This window comes from Podarcis erhardii, assembly GCF_964252035.2.
Source record: "Podarcis erhardii genome assembly, chromosome: 4".
In the NCBI taxonomy this organism is placed as follows: Eukaryota; Metazoa; Chordata; class Lepidosauria; order Squamata; family Lacertidae; genus Podarcis; species Podarcis erhardii.
In genome coordinates, this window is record NC_138508.1 from 38,573,865 (window position 1) to 38,593,677 (window position 19,813).

The following is a 19,813-nucleotide window of genomic DNA, read 5'->3' on the forward strand; positions in this document are numbered from 1 at the left end:
GTCTGAAACCTGCATTGCTCTGAGTCACTACTCTATGTAAGAATGTCTGGTTTATGATCTAATGTGATGGGGGGTGCGGCAGGTTAGGGAAACAACATTTGGCATAACAACCTGGGTGTGCAGAAGGTTCACACGTTCAGTGGCTTCCAGCAGCTCCTGCTCTGCCAATTTACGACCACGTTCTGTCTGGTCCAGCAGAGCTCTGAGCTCATCCAACTCAGACTGGAGGAGAGTGTTACGTCGGTCAGTGACTGCCAGCTGCTCTTTGAAGTCTTCATTCAGGTGTGTTGAATCATCAAGTTGTACTTGCAGTTCCTGGAGAAAAACAGCAGCATGGTCACACACTGGGCCCAATGAAGTCAGGCTTTACTCCTGTTATGCAGAGAAGGAATCTTATAGATGGGATCCCTCATATCGCTGTCTTTCAGGGTTAGGATTGACTGTATTGTAGTGCAGGGAATCCTGTTCCTCAACCAAGGGGGCACTGTGCTTTGAAGCCCTGGCAGTCAGCCGATGGTTGGAGCTTCAAAGGCACCCCTGATCCAGCCCAGGAGTGCCTGGAACCCCCTTTCATTTTCCTACTGTGGTTTCACCTGTCCCATATGTGGTTTTCACCTTTACCATATATGATGTCAGGTGTAGGGCAGATGGTCATGGCTTGGCCAAAATGACCTGGTAGGCCAAATGGGTAGACCTGGCAGGACTAATCAGGCTGTGGAGGGAGGTTCCCTATCCCCACCTAGCACAATGAATCCACTTTTCTTTGCAATGGACTTTTTGCTGTTAGGAAAGTGATGGGGAACTGCACTGAAATGTATGAAATGGTTAACATGAAGGGATATAAACACCTTAGAAGCAAATAAGAATGCTCATTGTTGTATAATTGCCTTGCAAACAACTCAGAATGAATGCTCAATAAAATTGGCGTGGGGGAGAGGACAGGAAAAGGTTAAACACCTTCCCTCACATTCTCCCCAGGTTGCAAGTATTTCCCCAGAAACCACTTTAGTACTACAAGGGAAAGGTAACTTCTTGTTTGCCTTCTAACTCTAAGTTTGAAGCTGAAGGAGCATCCCCATCCCCATCTTTCAGCATTGAGGTCTAGCTCCGAGGGCCTTCTGGCAGTACCCTCACTGCAGGCATAGGCAAACTTGGCCCTCCAGATGTTTTGGGACTACAATTCCCACCATCCCTGACCACCGGTCCTGTTAGCTAGAGATCATGATAGTTGTAGGCAAAAACATCTGGAGGGCCAAGTTTGCCTATGCCTGTCTCACTGCAAGAAGTGAGGTTAAAGGGAACCAGGCAGAGGGCCTTCTCAGTAGTGGCACCTGCCCTGTGGAACACCCTCCCGTCAGATGTCAAGGAAATAAACAACTATCTGACTTTTAGAAGACATCTGAAGGCAGCCCTGTTTAGGGAAGTTTTTTATGTTTGATGTTTTATCATGTTTTTAATATTATGTTGGGAGTCACCCAGAGTGGCTGGGGAAACCCAGCCAGATGGGTAGGGTATAAATATTATCATTATTATAATTATCATTATTTTGAGTCCAATCGGTCAGAATACTTTTTGTTAATGCCCAGTTCCCACAAGCAACAAGAAGTACCTTTATTTGAGCCTGAAGGATGCGTGTGGTCTTTGTTGCCTCAGAGGCATGCCGGTTAGCATGGCTGAGCTGGATTTCCATCTCATTGAGGTCTCCTTCCATCTTCTTCTTCAGTCGAATGGCCTCATTTCTACTCTTGGCTTCCGAATCCAAGGTGGACTGTAATGTGTCTATGGCACGTTGCTGGTTTCTCCTGATTTTGAAATCGTGTTATGTAAGCAAATGTGGGCACAGGCTTCTCTTTTCCTAATTTTCGACTTCAAGCAATGCCCTGTGCTGCTAGTGAAGTCTACCTTTTCACATATAGGTTTTTAGCATAAAGAGTAAATAGGAAAATCCAGCATTCCCCTCCATTCCCATCTCCAGATCTTCTTACTTCTCTCTGTAAAATCATTTCATTTTGAATCTCTTCCCTGAAATACGCTCAACTGTGAAAGATTCCAGGTTTTTTTTTGTTTATTGCCTCTTGTTTATTAATGTATCTTTTGTCAACATATTGTGCAGACAGTAATTATCAATCAGCCTTAACAACATTCTTGCAAATTAAGACAGCATGTACAGATGGCAAAACAGATACATAAGCAGAAGAAAATTGCCCTCTTCTACATAATGTGTTACTGCCAGGACAAGTTTGAGAAATTCTGGTGATTGGTAAGAGATACACTGATCATTTGTGTCTAGTTCTTAAAAAGAAACAAAAAATCTGTGTTGGAGCCAGACTAGGTTCTATTGAATTCCATGGGGGAAGATATTCATGATTCAAGTCCCATTAGTTTAAACTGCATCTAAGTTCAGTTAACCTACTCTGGATGCTGAGAAATACTAAAACTAGAAATCTTGTTTTCTTTTAGATCCAACCCTGTTCTTTTTAAAAATCACACTTCATATATAACTTGGCTCTGTTAATTGCCTTGTGTGCATACTATACCTGAAATTATCAACTTCTTCATCTTTTTCTGCCAGTTTTCTTTCAAAGTCTGCTTTAATTTGGGAAAGTTCCAGTTGAAAACGCAATGTCTTGCTTTCTTCATGTTCCAGAGCCCCCTAAAATATATATAATGCATATTAACAACTCGGAGATAATAACTTTGAAATATGCAGCCTAATCCTATGCTTCATTGTGCAATGGAACATACATAGGATCCAATTCTAGTGTCTAAGGAATGAAGCTTTCTGCAGCTGCATGGGTCTCTAGGAGTGAGAATCAAGGGATATCAACAGCTATGTTTATCCCACCCTAATAGTGCAATCCTATGTATGTCTACTCAGAAGTAAGTCCCATTGTGCACAAAGGGACTTAGGCCTGCAATCCTACGTATGGTTACTTGGAAGGATCTCCCAATGAACTCGGTGAGACTTAACCTAAGTAGTCATCTATAGGATTGCAGGGTGTCAGGCAGGGTGTCAGTGACTGGTAGGACGCTCATGAGTGTCCACCGGTGAAGTATGACCCAGGAGAGGGGTACAGTGATAGCAAGAGTCAGAAGCAAGGGAAGTTTCAGAGCTAGAGGAACAGGTGGGTCAGCAAGTGAAGGGCTGGGTCCTTCCTCACCCTCTCCTGAACCACTGTCTCACAGAATCAGGAGCGGGTGGAAGTGAGAAGAGCAGTAGCAGCTTCCACACAGGCATAATCTCTGGCTGTGTGTGCACAGCCTGTTGGGGGAAGATACATAAGCTGGTGAAGAGGACATGGCTCCCTGTTGTTGCAACTGCTCCATGGAGCTCAGACCTGGCAATAGCTGCCTAGATGCTAAACCAGCCTGTGTGGTACCTGGAGCCTACTGTAAGTGTGAGCTTTGACAATACAGAGGTAACTATCTGCCGTGTGCATTCCTTTGGCTAGGGAGCCCCCTTGACTCAGGGCCAGCCCTAGCATTAGCTGTGTGGTTCAGGCAGCAGATGAACCTGCCATTGCCGCTGTCACCACTGCAGTTGCCGCCTAGTCACCAATCCACTATGAAGCACTTCTGCTTTTGCTTCTATAGCAAGCATTAAATAGCATTTGCCACTGCAGGGGAGCCCAGGCCTACATCCCCCCTTCCTAAGATTGAGGCAATGTGGGTGAGGTGGCCTAGGGTAGGAAAGACTCTTAAATTTTAAAGCAGCAATGGGAAGTCTGTGGCCCCCCAGCTGCTATTGGACTACATCTTGGGCCATTGACTGTGCTGACTGGGGCTTGCTGAAGTCCAACAACACCTGGAGGACCACAGGTTTCCATACACAGTAAAGGTAAAGGGACCCCTGACCATTAGGTCCAGTCGTGGCCGACTCTGGGGTTCTGGCACTCATCTCGCTTTATTGGCGGACCAGAGCAGCACACAGAAACGCCGTTTACCTTCCCGCCGGAGTGGTACCTATTTATCTACTTGCACTTTGACGTGCTTTCGAACTGCTAGGTTGGCAAGAGTAGGGACCAAGCAACGGGATCTCACCCCGTTGCGGGGATTCAAACTGCGACCTTCTGATCGGCAAGCCCTAGGCTCTATGGTTTAACTCACAGCGTCACCCACGTCCGTAAACAGTATTCAGCCATAATTTCCGCCACTGCGGCAAAGCAGGGGCAGCACAAGCACTCTCTGGGGCCACCCAGCAAACAATGCTTTGCTCTGATGAAGGAGCTCTTTCTTAGAGTTTGACACTGAGGCGTGTGGTGATCCCGGTTATCTTAGAAGTGATTCTTATGCTGCTGTCAGCAAGTGTTTGACTAGGTGAGCCTGCATGTTAATGTGGGACAGGAGGAGGCAGCTGCAGTGGAGGCAGAGGACGAAGACAGTGGCAACAGCCCACCTCAGGCGATGCAATGCCTTGCCCTGACGCTGTTCTCAGGTTAATGAGCATTGGGTAGCAACCAAAGTGATGTCAGAGCAGCTTCATAAGTAGCACCAGCACAGCTTTGCTAGAGTATTTTCCTTTAGCAAAGGGTGCTCTGGGAGCTTGCCTCATGTAAGACACTGCTTATGTTGTTCTAGCATCTACGTCAGTGGACTCAAGATGTAAGTTACAGTCTTTCAGTTTATTCCTGCACAAATATCCTCTTTAGCTGACAAGACTTCTTATTGATCCCCTAAAATATCAATAAGAAGAAAGTCTGGTTTTGCTATCAGAAGAATTGATGTAATTTGCTCCGGTTTCAACTTCTATGATATGGGATGTTGTGGCAGGCTCTTAAGAAGTGAGACTGGAAGGAGTAACCTTTCCCCACAGCTACTGTTGTTAAAGTTGGAGGGGGGGGGGATTATATCAAATGCATTCACACATTTCACCTGCAATCCTTCACATACATACCTGGGATCATTGCAATCAGTGAGTATTGCAATCTTATACCTGAGTAGACAGGTATAAGATTGCACTGTCGTGTCTGTTTTGGCCATCAAGTTCATCTCTTTTCCCTCTTCTTGCAAAATCTTTTTGCAGAGTTTATATTAAATATGCATAAGAGTTCTCCCCTCCATCAGCTGAGAAGCAAAGAGGCATGGAAGGTGATAAAAAAAAGAAAAACTTAAGTGGTAAGGCTGGGGGTTTGGGGACTGACACTGAGATAAGTCAAGGAAGAACTTGGCATTTCTGCAGTCTAGGGACTGCAAAAGACATGGAGATTTGGCTGGACTGTGTGTATTTGTGAATGTAAGAGTGTTGTGGAGCTAAATCTATACGGTAAATAAGGTAAATGGGTTACAGGGGCTCTAAGGGCTGTTTAATTCTCTCTCAACATCCATAAAAATGGAAATTTGTTTTTCTTTGTGTACAGTTTATGCCACCATACTATGCACTAGATAATCATTGCCCACAATATGAAGATCAGTCAGGGTCTGTGGAGTTCTTGACTATCCGGTCATCAGCAGATGCCATCCGGAAAATCTGTGTCATTCAGTTATTAGCAAAAGCAGTGCAAATGAAGCAACAAGTTTACCTGATTTAAACAATCTGTCAGACAGAATCAAATAAGGTCTTTATATAGTTATTGGATGGGACACAGGTGGTGCTGTGGGTTAAACAACAGAGCCTAGGACTTGCCGATCAGAAGGTTGGCGGTTCAAATCCCTGCGATGGGGTGAGCTCCCATTGTTCAGTCCCTGCTCCTGCCAACCTAGCAGTTCGAAAGCACGTCAAAGTGCAAGTAGATAAATAGGTACCACTCTGGCGGGAAGGTAAACGGCATTTCCGTGTGCTGCTCTGGTTGGCCAGAAGCGGCTTAGTCATGCTGGCCACATGACCCGGAAGCTGTACGCCGTCTCCCTCGGCCAATAAAGCGAGATGAGCGTCGCAACCCCAGAGTCGGCCACGACTGGACCTAATGATCAGGGGTCCCTTTACCTTTACCTATAGTTATTGGATATAGTTTGGCATCTACTACCTTTAGAAATAAAAGACAGAGGCAATATCTGGCTGAATGCTGTTCAATATTGCTTTCGGATTGTGACAAAAGTCAGAGAATTTTGAAACGTACTATGAAGGATAGAGGGGTTTTTTTTTACTCCAGGATAATAGCCAACACACACACAAAAAAATACATCATGCACTATTTGCATAAGTAATATTTCACTCATGCGCCTCCTAATAAAAACCCATTTGTGCAAGAGGGGAAAGGAGGGGTTTCTACTAAATTAGCATCAAAAGGCAGCCACTTAATATTGGCTGCCTCATATCCTAAGCAAATAATTCGTTCTTGGTGGGTCTCAAATCATGGAAGCAGTAAGGTACATAATTCCTATATTGAAACTGTTGGTGATCTACAGCTGACTCAAGCTTTCTAATATTTGGATAGTGTTCAGAAGGGGGCTGTGAACTTCCCCCATCTTGAGTTAGCAAGAGGAAAGATGTATGGCTTAGCCGGGTTCCAATTTCTGTACAATAACTACCACAGCAGAGTAATGGGGCTTTTGGAGAGGGAGAGCAGGGTGCTGGTAGAGTTTAGAGGATACGTGGCTTGACTGTATCAGGCCTTTGGAGCTGTTCTCTTTAGTGTGGATGTCTAGGAATACCAGACAACTGGAAAACAAACCCCCACCTTTGTAAATAATATTGAATGTTCCCAAATGGCTTGCAGCTTTCTTTGGTGTTTCCAAGCACCAGTCCCTGGCCCAGAACCACCACCACTAGTAATGTGCAGCCCCTGCCAAAGACATTTGAATCCCAATACTGCCACAACAGAAAAGCAGAAATTATGCATCAGCAAAGGCCAGGGGTGGGATGATACCATATGCAATCCAAACAGCTAAAGGGCTGGGAGAATGCCTTGAAAGCATTTCTGCAGTTAATGGAGACCTATAGGATTGGTCTGTTAGTACGACACACTGCTTAAGAATTTTGTTTACAGATCTGTGGCCGTGCTGCTTTTAGCACTAATATGCCATGGCACGTTCTAGGGTGATCTGTCAAGGTAAAGCTCTTGAACACACTACAAGCTGATGCATTATGACCAATCAGCTAGAGTATATTCGCAACATATATTATATATAAAAATATAATATATCTACCATCTATCATGCTTAGCTATTCAAAGCAGTGGAATGAAACATGCTGTTCCTCTGCTCTGATAGCAACACCTTTTTATTTGGAGGGGAAATCCCTGCAAAGTACAAAACAGCCTGCAAGATGAAAAAAAGAAAGAAAAGATTTTGATAAAAATTACATAGCTTAAGCTAAATCTTATTTTCAAGTATTCCAAACATTTCTAACAGATGAAGAAATGGAACTTTAAAAAAACCCAATGATGTGTGATTTTTTAAGGTTAATTCATGAAAATGCCCTTGGTGATGCTAAATTATTCCACAATATAAACAAATCATGTTCCAATGCACTGAACAAACCTCCAGATATCACAGCAAATGCAGGTGCCAGGTGGGGAAGCCAAAATGTTTCAGGCGCTCATGAGAATAACTGATGGCTTTTAAGAATATATTCACTCTAGCTTCATAAAAATAAAAGTGATTTGGGGGGTATATTAGCTTTCCAGTCCTCACATTATCCTGATGGCATTGGCTGTATCACAGTAGATATGAGCAACCATTTTTCCTCCCTCCAAAAACACTCCTGGGAATGAGGCTGATGGATGACTGTAGTTAGCTTGAAACAGTGGCCAGGCATAAAAGAAAATTAAAAGAAAGGAGAAGAGAAATCCTAGGCTCTTATTTCAAGGTAAGCCCCTACTCTCCCCAAAAGGTGCTAGAATTTTGCCTGCATCAAGAGTACTCAAATATTCAATCTCATCCTACTTGTGTAGGGAACCAATGATCTCGTGAAAGTCTTGGGGGTACATTCAGCATATCTTTTTCAAATTCCATGACTGAGATTCTCATCTCTTTTTAACTAACAACAGAAGTTAAGTTAATTCAGATTGGGAGCATGGTATCAGGGGGAGAAAGATTTAACAGTTCCACCAGCCCCATTCTGTTTTCCCAGTGAAATTGGCCCCTCATGCCACTTATTTGAGGCTAACCAGCAGCATTCAACAGTGTTTTGTTTTGTTTTGAGGGGGGGGGGATTTCCAGCAAGCAAATGGCAGGGAGGGGAAATCAACATCCCTACATCTGCTGTAAAAAGAGAAAGAGAATCCCAGTTATGAGATTCATATAATTTGATCCTCAAGATCACTTGATTCTCTAGACTGTGTCTGGAAACCAGGAATGGTCAGCACCATCGAGCTACAAAACCTTCACACTTGGGGAGAACGTGCTGTACAGTCTCACATTACATCCAGATAGGTCTATTTGCATATTGCATTAAAATCCAAATGAGAGATGAGATATGAAGTGTAGAATCCCTCTTTCTTACATATGTGTTCGTTTATTATTGTTTTAAAAAAAATTTTTTATTGTTTCCAATGTATTGTGCATGTGTGTTTATCTATCTATCTATCTATCTATCTATCTATCTATCTATCTATCTATCTATCATCTATCTATACTATCTATATCTTAATTGCATTGTGCAGGCACAGATAAAGAAAACAACACTTGAACATGTTTTGGCAAGGTCACCAGGGACCAGAACCTCGCTTTGGGGTACTGCTGCCTACAAGCCATTACAGTACTTGTCAATCCCTGTGCAGGGGAATAGTCTTTGTTGATGCAGCACTCTGTATAGACTTGTAGTTCTGGCGCATCACCATATGCTAACCAAGGATAGGGTGCCTGTGGTGCTCAAAATGTTATGGGACTACAACTCCCATCATCCATGGCCATTGACCATGTTGACTGGGGACAAAGGAACTCGGGATTGGGCAATATCTGGAGGGCTGTGATTTTCCCATCGCTGCCCCAGAACATGCCCAACACTCCCCTATGGCTGTTTATTACAGGGTAAAATAGGTAATGGTGGAAAAGCTACCTTCAGGGAAACTTGTCTGCCATTCCTGATACACCCAAGGATTTCTAGAGTCCATAGCTCAAATGTCTAATCTGGCTGAGTTTTTTCCCCAAAACATTTTTTAAACCCACACTAAATTCAAATGGAAACTTCAGATAATGAAAGTTGAAATCTTTTGAAAAGTGTACTGCAACAGCACTTGTACATAGCCTACCCTAGGATCCCTATGTAAAGAGAAGGGGAGAAAGAAATCTAAGTAACAATAATATTCCATATAATAACTACTACATTGTTTTATCACACTTTGTTTTCCCTGCCTATGCACATGAAGCAAATCTTGCTTATCCTTTGTTTCCTCTGTTTTTCTTTTGGGTGGAAAACTGACAGCGACTCTAGAAACCTCATTCCTTGTTCCAAACCTTTGTCTTACCTCAGCTTCTTCCAGGGCTAGCTGGACTTCCGATTTTTCTTGTTCAATCTGCTTCTTCATCTTCTCCACCTCATGAAGGTTCTTGTTTCCTTCACTGATCTGGTCAGTTAGATCTGAAATCTCCTCTAAATTTATTTATTTATTTTTTAAAAAAGAAAGAAAGACCAAAGTGTCAGAAAGTACTGAATGCACCAAGTTATCTCTTCACAATGGCAATTTAGTTTTTCCTATCTTGCTAAAAACTGAGAAATTTATGTTTATCTATTTATTTAAAAATTGGTGGGTGGGTGTCATATAGAACCATCAAATTTATTAAACAGGCTTATGGAGAAATGAAAGCTATTGACTGCATCTGAAGATCACATAGGTTAAAACACATTCATTGCCCTGCTTTTTTTTGTGAGGGAATATTTATATGATTTTTTTTAATGGATAATGTATTCTGTATGTACTTACTCTGAGGATTATTTTTGCTTTGTGATGTGTGTATTGGTAGAGTGTGTGCATGCTCTAGGCCTAGTTGGCCAAAGAAATATGAAATATTTTTTATATTCATGATTTTTTTAATGATAAAAATTGATAATGATAACAATACAACCAGTCCTCTAGAACTGGGTTTTGATCTCCTTCCTCTGTGGTTCCCAGTTCCTGAAAACAAGGTGAAAACTCTTATTTGACACAGCTGAAATCAGGGAAAGCTACATGACTACATTTTCATCCTGACAGAACCGCTTGGAGCAAATATTGATTGGTTGGCTCCAGCTCTGGCAGTTCTGTTCACAGTTGCAGACAAAACAGGATGCATGTCAATCGGCTGGAGCAGGGTAATTGTGGTGCCAATCTTTAAAAGGGGGCTTAGAAATGATCCAGCCAATTCCTGCCAGTAAGTCTTCTTAGTACATTATAAGCTAAACACTTATACAATAAATGAATTGACTAGATAGAAGCACAAGGTATATTATTTAATGAAGGAGCTGGCTTTAGACAAGGCCAGTGTATCTTATATCATTGCTCTCTACTACCCCATTCAGTTGAGAAGTATATTCAAACAAGGGCCAATTGACCTGAAATCTGCTCTTGCCACAGTGGCCTGTGAAATTTAGTGGGATAAACGGACAGTTACCAGTACTCCACTCCAGGTGGGATAAATGGCCACCTTACCACTTCATCCAGCACTTATCAGGGACTCAGACAGGGGTGCACATTGGGACCAATTATTTTAAAAATGTGTTTATTAAGTTCCAGTTGTCGATTCTTATCCTCCTGATTTTGTTATATTCTGGCAATAATGTCTTGCTCTCAAAAACTCTGCTTAGTCCGGAAAGGCTGTTGCTAATCTTGTTAAGCTCATTATATTAATGAATGGCTTGTAATTATCATTAAGATAGATTCCATCTGGCAGAGGACGAAAGATCAAGCTCAGTTCAAACGGCTTCCTTAAAGTTGGGGAATATTTTGAACAATCACATGCTATTTTATTATAAAATGGTCAATATGCAATCGTTATTAAAGAACATATTCTGTGGAAGGACAAAATATTGAATATATTGTGTCAAAGTGTTTCAGTTTAGTATATAAAACAGCATTAACATGGGTCATAGAAGAGGCAATGAGAAGACATTCAGGTTTACTTATGCACATCCATGTCCCATCCACATGTAAAGCACGGCTTGATATCTTATTGGATATTGAAATGGGCTCATGGGTGAGAACAGTTGTGCCTTCCATCCTACACTGCCTCACATTCTAATGTTCCATCACTTCAGGACCTTTTCTCCCCAGCCCACCTAACTTCTGCTGTTGGGAGATAAGAGAGGCACATGCACATTTTCAGCTCTTTTCACCTGTACACCCCTCTTTGTATTAAAACAAGACCGCTTACCCATGATTGTCTATGTGAATGGGGCAGGCAAATGAACAGCATGGCCACATCTAGTTTGGCCCCTAGCTATAAGCAATCTTCAGAGGTGGTAGGGGTCTTTAAGTTCTGATACGATTAGTTCATGCCCCTAGATTATTTTAGACTTTGCAGGAGAGTTGTCCAAGTCCCATTTTATAGGGACAATATGATACTAAGCCCATACATTATTGGTAGCCTTGCTGTAGGAGAAGAAATAGGCAACCGCGGTGTTATTCCTATTCATTCCTCACTCCCATTCATCATTGCTATCATATCTGGTCACCACCCTCTCAGCCACCAAGGAAAATTAAGGTTGCCCATGCCTGCTTCAAGTGAACCACTTCATATGCTTCTGAATACCAGTTGCTGGAAGCCTCAGGGAAGGATAGTGCTGCAGTGATCGAGTCCTGCTTGTGGACTTCCCACAGGCAACTGGTTGGTCACTTTGAGAACAGGATGCTGGAATAAATGGGCCATTGACTTCATTTTATGTTCTTACGATTATATCTATGTTGCCAGTCTTTGAAATAGCAGGAGGATCTGATACCAGCTGGTCTCACTGGAGAAAAGCTAAGCTCTTAGACTAATGACAAAAGGCATCTGGCCCCAATATATCTCTCAGTCCTCAGAGCAAAAATATTTTATGATGTAGAGACTGTTTCCTTGCCTTGTTTGTCTCGCGCAATGGTGAAGCTAAACTGCTAGGACTCATGAGCTCTCTTTCTTTCACCATCTGGCTTCCCCCTCCACTCTCCGATTCAACTCTCTTGACTGTCCCACATCTCAAGTGCAGGACTTACCTTGGAGATTCTTGTTTTCCCTCTTCAAGGTCTCCAGATTGTCCATGCTCTCTTCGTACGCATTCTTCAGCTTAAATAATTCTGTGCTGAGGCTTCGGGCTTCCTTCTGGGCACCTTCAAGCTCTGCTTGGGACTCCTCATACTTTTGTTTCCACTCATTAAGGATCCTGTCAAAATTGCGCTGCTTCTTGTCCAAGGACCCCGCTGCTGCGTTGGACTTTTCCAGATCAATCATCATGTCCTCCAGCTCATTCTGCAACCTGTGCTTCGTCTTCTCCAGAGAAGAGCATTTGGCATTGGCCGCCTCAATGGCTTCCTCAGCCTCTTGGAGACGAGCTGCCAACTTTTTCCTAACAGAACAGGTACATGGTAAAACAACCCACAGTGAAAAGGCTCTTAATATTACCAAATCAAAACAGCATGAATTTCCCTTTGTGGCATTGTTATTTGCTACATTTAAGCAGTCAGAGTGGCTTACAATTTAAAATAGCAGCTTACAGCTTAAGATGCATGATATAAAAGGGGAAAGGAAGGGGGTGTAAAGGATGAAAATAAGCAAATTTGTTTCCATATTTCTTGTTTCCTTTCTTTATTATTGAGCATTCTTATATACCGCTTTGTGTAAAACAGGATAACCACCTCCAAGTAGTGTACATTAAAACCAAGAGTACCAATAGGGACCACACACATGCACACACAAGATGAAGAATACAGTTAAAACCCACCAATAAAATAAAATCATGTTACATTATGAAGCTACATTGTGAAACTGCCAGAGACAGTTCTGGGTCAAGAGGAATCAGATGGCCATTGGCCCTAGCCAAGCCAACAGAGGGGGTCTTACTGTCTCATCTGTGCCTCTCAGGCAGCCAAGAGGAATGAAAACTGGTAAGACATTTCAAGGAAGGGAGGAGCCAAAGGGCAAGCTGATGGAGAGGGTTTTGCTGTCTCATCTCTGCCTCCAATGCAGTCAAGCAGAAGAAGAATTGATGAGACATTTCTGGGAAGAGAAGAGCCAACTAGCTACCCTTCAAACGGGACCTCACACTTCAGTGGGAGTGTGTGCCACAGATCAGGAAAGGTGCCATGAGGATGTCACCTTGGTTAATGAGCAGAGTTAAAGAAACTATTAGAGGCGAGAAGGCTTCCTTCAAAAAAATAAATGGAAGCCTTGTCCAAATGAAGAAAACAAAAAGGATCACAAATTTTGGTGAAACAAAGTGCAAGTGGACAGCTGGGGATGCTAAAATATTGGGCACATTGCTAAAAACATTGAATTTGACAACATAAAGTTCTTTAAATAAATTTGAAGTGGAAGACTGTCTAATGGGGCAGGTGAACCCTTGGATGACAAGGGAATCAAAGGTGTGCTAAAGGAGGATTAGGAGAGAAAATGAAATAATTCTTCGCATCTGTCTTTACAATGGAAGATATAGGGTGATCCCAATGCCTAAACTACCTTATGCTGGAAAGGAGTCTGAGGAACTGAGGTGGATAGTGGTGATAAGGGATGAAGCTCTTGGTCCAACAGACAAAATAGAAACTGACAAATTACCAGCTCCAGATGGCATCCACCTGAAAGTTTCCAAAGAACTCAAAGGTGAACTTGATGATTTTCTAACAAAAACATGAAACTTGTCCCTCAGATCAACCTCCATACCTGAAGACTGGAAAGTAGTCAATGGGGGGATCCTGGAAATTACAGGCCTGATAGCTTAATGTGTGCCCTGGGAAAACTGGTGGAAAGTATTGTGAAAGATAAAATAACCAAAAACAGCTAGCATGGCTTCTGGAGTGTCAACAAGTGCATAGGTAGAGGCAATCCAGTTGATATAGTGCACTTGGACTTTAAAAAAACTTTCAACAAGGTAACTCACCAAAGATTCCTGAGTCAAAAAATAAGAGGAGAGATCCTCTTGTAGATCAGGGATTGGTTAAGCAGCAGGAGAGTAGGAATAAATGGGCAGATGGAGAGATGTAGAAACTAGAGTCCCCCAAGAATCAATATTGGGACCTGTGCTTTTCAACATGTTCATAATCAGTCTAGAGTTAGGAGCAAGTGGTAAAGTGGCCAGGTTTGCTGATGACATGAAATTGCTTAGGGTCGTTAGAACAAGAAGAGACCATGAAGAGCTCCACAAGGACCTCTCCAAAATGAGTGAATGGGTGGTAAAATGGTAAATGAAACTTCATGGACATCTGAAATATAGCAGTGACAGGGCAAGGGATAAATGTCTAGAGAAAGAGTTCTTTAACTGGGGCACCACACGCAGCCACCAGCCTTACCACCCAAGTCAGGGATGCCTTAGATCAGCCTTTCTCAACCTGTGGGTCCCCAGATGTTGTTGGACTACAACTCCCATCACCCCTAGCTAGCAAGGCCAGAGCTCAGGGATGATGGGAGTTGTAGTCCAACAACATCTGGGGACCCACAGGTTGAGAACCGCTGCCTTAGATGAGTTTCTCAAGTAATGAGCAGGCTCACATTGGTTTTCCTGATCATCCTGGATTACTGACATGATTGCAACAGGAAGCCATAAGAAATAAGACGTTGATATGTTTGGATTGTAATTTATAATCACATCTAACATGGATGCTTTAGCCGAGGTTCCTGCATTGCGGCGGGGGGGTTGGTTGGACTAAATGACCCTTGGGTCCCTTCCGGCTCTAACATTCTATGATCTCACTGCACTGAACTGCATGCAGTCTGTGATCTAGAATGTAACAGTTTAAAACAAGAATACAGTGGTGCCCCGCAAGACGAACGCCTCGCAAGACGGAAAACCCGCTAGACGAAAGGGTTTTCCATTTTGGAGGCGCTTCGCAAAACGAATTTCCCTATGGGCTTGCTTCGCAAGACGAAAATGTCTTGCGAGTTCCTGCGGGTTTTTTCCCCTTTTCCCCCCCTTTTCCTAAGCCCTAAGCCGCTTATCAGCTGATCCGCTAAAAGCCGCTAATCCGCTAAACTGTCAATGGGCTTGCTTCGCAAGACAAAAAAACCGCTATACGAAGAGCCTCACGGAACGGATTAATTTCGTCTTGCGAGGCACCACTGTACATGTGGAAACGTAGGATGGCATCTCTTGTATATCTTACTTGGCATCTTCTAGCTCCTCAGTCCTTTGAATAGCATCGGTTTCATATTTAGTTCTCCACTGTGCCACTTCCGCATTCCCCTTGGAGAGTGCCCTCTGAAGCTCTGCCTTGGCTTCTTGCTCCTCCTCAAATTGCTCCCGCAGGAGGTCACAGTCATGGCGGGCAGCTTGCAAAGCATGGGCGAGGGCATTCTTTGACTGTAGGAGAGGGGGGGGGGCTGTAGTTAGCACATCCAGCTGTGGACAAAGCAGCTACTACAAGCACTGAAACTCGTTCTGATGGTGGGTTCGCCACCTGGAAATTTCCCCTTTTCCAAACTTCGTACTGCTATTTCTTCCATCACACTGTCTCAATCCTTAATAGCAAGCACAGCATTTCCCAGTCATGCTGGGACTATTGTATCCCCAGCATTCTGCATTTCACTGGTATCTGCAGACTGAGGCACATCTTCAGCTTATGCACTTAAGTGCCATTCCACTGCACTTACTTGAGTGCATGCGGTTCTATACCTGCTTAAGGGCAATACCTTAAAACCGAGTTGTCGTTTCAAGCTGAGTCAGAATCATGTTGGGAGCCTCAGTCAAAGCCTTACCTTGCTCTCTTCTTCCAGCTGCCTTTTAAGCTCTTCTATTTGTTGAGTGAAAGACAACTTCCCTCGGGAAAGTTGGTTTATAAGCGATTCTTTCTCTTCCAGCTGTCTTGTAAATTCACCTGCCGGAGGGGTAGCACAAAAAAAAGATGATGAGCATCAGCTTTCCATGACAAGGGAGGAGGAGGGCAAGGAGAAAATATTCCCAGGAGTTCTGAATAATTGAAAGTAACCTGTGACCCTTTTGCCCTTCAGGCATACGGGGGTGGTTTGATGAGGTAGATTGGGGATTTTGTGGCATTGGACATAATTAGCTACGTCCACATTTTGCCTATGCCAGCATGACAGGAAACATCCTAAGAAGTCCTCTGGACACAGCCAAAGGAACTGGGGAAACTGTAGTATTTGATGATGGACTTGAAACATGCATGGGAGAGTCCCACTGATCACAATATTAAAGTGCTCATATGCTATGCTGCACACTCTACTGTAACATGCTCTATGCAGGGCTGCCATTGAAAACCATTCAGAAACTTCATTTGGTGCAGAATGTCGCTGCTAAAATCTTGGCTTCTGGGGTCATGTGATTCCCCCTTATTCTGTCAACTCCCAGTCAATCTTCTAGGGCCGTTTACTGTGCAGTCACTGTACCCCTGTGCTGAGTCTTTAATCTGTGTTCACATGACTTTATCCAAAATGCATCCTGTACTTTGTTATAAAATACTACTGTTTGATGTGTTGTTTTCAAACCAGCTTCATGCCGACCGGAGTCTTTAAGCCATTCCTAATTCATCTCTAGCCAAGGGGTGAACACCTTTGCATAGGGTACAAACATCCCTGCCCCTCAATGTCTCCCAGTGTTTACACAAACAGAAATGAATCAGAAGCTAATGATGCAGTCAGGTGGGGGGCAGGGGGGAGCTGGAAATGCACCAGAAAAAACAATAATGTGAACACATGATTCAAGGTGCTGGTTATTAGCTATAACAACCTAAGCAGCTGGGATCTAGCTTGTCCTGTGTGAATCTGGCTGTCCTTTGATTAGCTAGCACACCCATCTTCCCTGCCTTTGCCTTCTAAGGCAAGGGTAGAAACAACATGCAAGAGGGCATTTTCTATGGTGACACCCCATGTGCAGAAGTAACTTCCTCTTAATTTGTGATGCACCCCACTCCAGCAACTGAAAACATTTCTTTTTTTCAAACCAAGTTTTGTCTCTTCTCTTGCTGCTTGTTAGTGCTGTTCTTTGTATTTTTGCTTCTTGCCATGTTGTTAGATTTCTCAATTTGTGTTTTAATGATTGGGTCACTGTTGTTTTCATGTTTGCTTTTTATTTGTAAGCCACTTTGAGTGAGTCATGTCTGAACATGCCCAGGAATCTAATAAAATGATATCATCCCGTCAGGAAAAAGAAGTTGCCAATTGGGAAAAGATCACAGAAAGCTGTTATTGCAAGCTGAACCGGAATGAGTCCTTGGTGGGCAATGAATGGAGTGTTGTGGAAAGACAAGTGCATTTTGCATCAGGAAAACTTCTACTGAGCATCCAGCATAAATCAACAGCAGTAGTAAAGGTTGGGAGTCAATGTGATAAATGTTGTATAGCCATGAAGCTGGTCCTCCCTCCCTTCCCATGTTTCATCATGTGGACAGGTATATAAGGAGAGGACAGAAAACTAGATGGAAGGGAAGAAGCAATTGACCAGCAGATGAAAGGGATCTGTTCTTATGTAGGGGAAAGGGAGAAGAAAGAGACATGAGTTCCTCATGAAAATATTGCACATGTGCAATTATGTGGGGATGGGCAGATCAGTGTATTTCTGATATACTTATTTCTGATAAGTTTTAAAAAGAACAAAAAGGATGAAATTTAAAAATGTGTGTTCATCATATTTCTGGCAAATCTTTATGTATATTGTGTGTGTGTGTGTGTGTGTGTGTGTGTGTGTGTAGTAGAAAATTTCTCACAAAATTTGGAGAAATACAGTATCCAAATGATAATTGCTCTTCATTCCACACAGTGGTTCAGTGAGTGCAAATCAGATTGTTCCGCAACCACATAAAGATGCGGACTGAATTAAATCTTCAAGCATCCCGCCTGACTCATATAAGGTGTTGCCATGCTCACACTTCCTATGGCTATAACAGTGTTTGCCCAACCTACCATTTTCAGTTTGCAGCTTCCCTTTTTGGGCAGTGAGGTCATTCACCACACGAGTCATCTCATCCACTTTAGTTTTTGCCTCATTGAGATGGTCTTCCAGAGTACGACAGAGTTTTTCTGCATTTGCCTAATGTGGTTAGAACAAAGGTAATCAAACACCCAATCCCAATCAAAGTGCATTGCTCATCTCATTTGCCCCATAAAAAGACCAATATCTGACAATTAAGCAAGATCATGACAATCTTTTTCTATGTAACAGAAAGATAAAACTTGGCATATGCCAATTAGTCTAGAAACTCAGGAGGCAAAACATAAACCATCCAACATTAGGGCCACAATTTCTGTGCAAAGTGTAAAATTTGGTTTACAAAATTTGCAAAAATGAAAAGGGCCCACCAACAATTATAATTAGAAAAAGAGCAATAGCTGCAATGATATATTTTAAAAAGTATTTTTATATGCATATACCAAAGATTGAGTTTACTGGAAGGAATAATAAAAGCAGATTCTTTTAAAATAATTAATTGTGTCCAACAGTTTCAAAGTACAGTAAGACTTACATAATCTTGCACGCAAGACTATGACAACCTTTTGTCTTTATCACATACATACTCACCAGTTTGCTTCAGCTATATAATATATTTTGACAACAAGAAGAACATTATTTTTTGTTGTTAATATCTTACTGGAGTCATACAAAAGCAAAAGCAAAAGCAAACACACTGAGCTACTATATGATTGTTGTTTGCACTGAGAGTCTTGTGGCACCTTAAAGATGGATAAATTTATTATGACATAAACTTTTGTGCACCAGAGTTCACTTCATCAGCTGCAGCGTTCCCTGTAGGCCACAAAAGCTTATGCCATATGAAATTTGTTAGTGCTTAAGGTGCCACAAAAATCTTTGTCGTTTTTGCTACAAAAGACTAGCACAGCTACTTCTCTAGTATAAATCGTTACATGACAGTGTGTGGCAAATGGAAGGGAATCAATCATGTAATTAATAACAGCTCTGAATTATTGAACTGAATTGATGCGATAGAAAAAAGTTCACACTGAAAATTACACATCTGTGAGCCATAAACACATCCTTCTTAAGAGATTCCTTAAGAGTTGCTTGGGAGTTAAATATCCCCAGAGGAGTATTATTCAATTGTTCTGTATATCATTTATAAAACCTACGCAGGATGAAAGCTTTCCAAAGATCATAATGTGGAAAAAAACATACTCCACCTTCATTCCCCCTCCTGCCAAAATGAGAAAGTATACTAGTTTAGCATTCTGTATGAGAATAGTGTGATCTGCAAAGCCATCATAAATATATCAGAATATCTATGAATTATTAGAGGATGCAAAAGCTTGCATGCTATTTGGTGATATTTTGGTTGGCCTAATAAATATATTGCCCTAATATGGATTTTGACATTTATTAATAGCGATGCATTATGGTTTGCCAAAAAGCTAGTACCAAGTACGACTGGAGGAGTTTTAGAAATGATTACAGAATGATATGTGGAGAAAAATTTGGAAAACCCAGTGTCTGATTCAACATGGTGAATATCCTAGAGTTGTAAGGCATAGTAAGATGAGCAAAAGTAAATACAATGGAACCTCGGGTTGCAGATGTAATCCGTGACAGAGGCACGTCCGCAACCCACAGCATTCGCATCCTGAAGTGCCGCGTCTGCGCAGGCACCGGTGTGATCTGGCGCTTCTGTGCATAGCACGATTTAGCGCTTCTGCGCATGTGCAAGCAGCGAAACCCAGAAGTAACCCGTTCCGGTACTTCCGGGTTTCCTGCAGTCCACAACCCGAAAACACATAACCTGAAGCATCCGTAACATGAGGTATGACTGTATATAATTAATTTAAGAAGTTAAAATGGACACTTGAAGGCTAAGAAGTTAGGCAAGCATGA

General features: G+C 42.4%; 1 protein-coding gene across 1 annotated transcript in view; it reads right to left on the minus strand.

Annotated features, from left to right (window-relative positions):
- Positions 1-19,813, minus strand: part of MYH15 (myosin heavy chain 15) — an 86,240-nt gene that overhangs the window by 10,710 nt on the left and 55,717 nt on the right. Inside the window, exons 29-36 of the mRNA XM_081859573.1 lie at positions 17,896-18,022; positions 15,736-15,854; positions 15,144-15,340; positions 12,048-12,397; positions 9,348-9,472; positions 2,538-2,653; positions 1,610-1,802; positions 112-315 (exon numbers count right to left, since the gene is read on the minus strand). Coding sequence (XP_081715699.1) covers positions 112-315; positions 1,610-1,802; positions 2,538-2,653; positions 9,348-9,472; positions 12,048-12,397; positions 15,144-15,340; positions 15,736-15,854; positions 17,896-18,022 — 1,431 coding nt within the window. The remainder of the gene's footprint in view (positions 1-111; positions 316-1,609; positions 1,803-2,537; positions 2,654-9,347; positions 9,473-12,047; positions 12,398-15,143; positions 15,341-15,735; positions 15,855-17,895; positions 18,023-19,813) is intronic.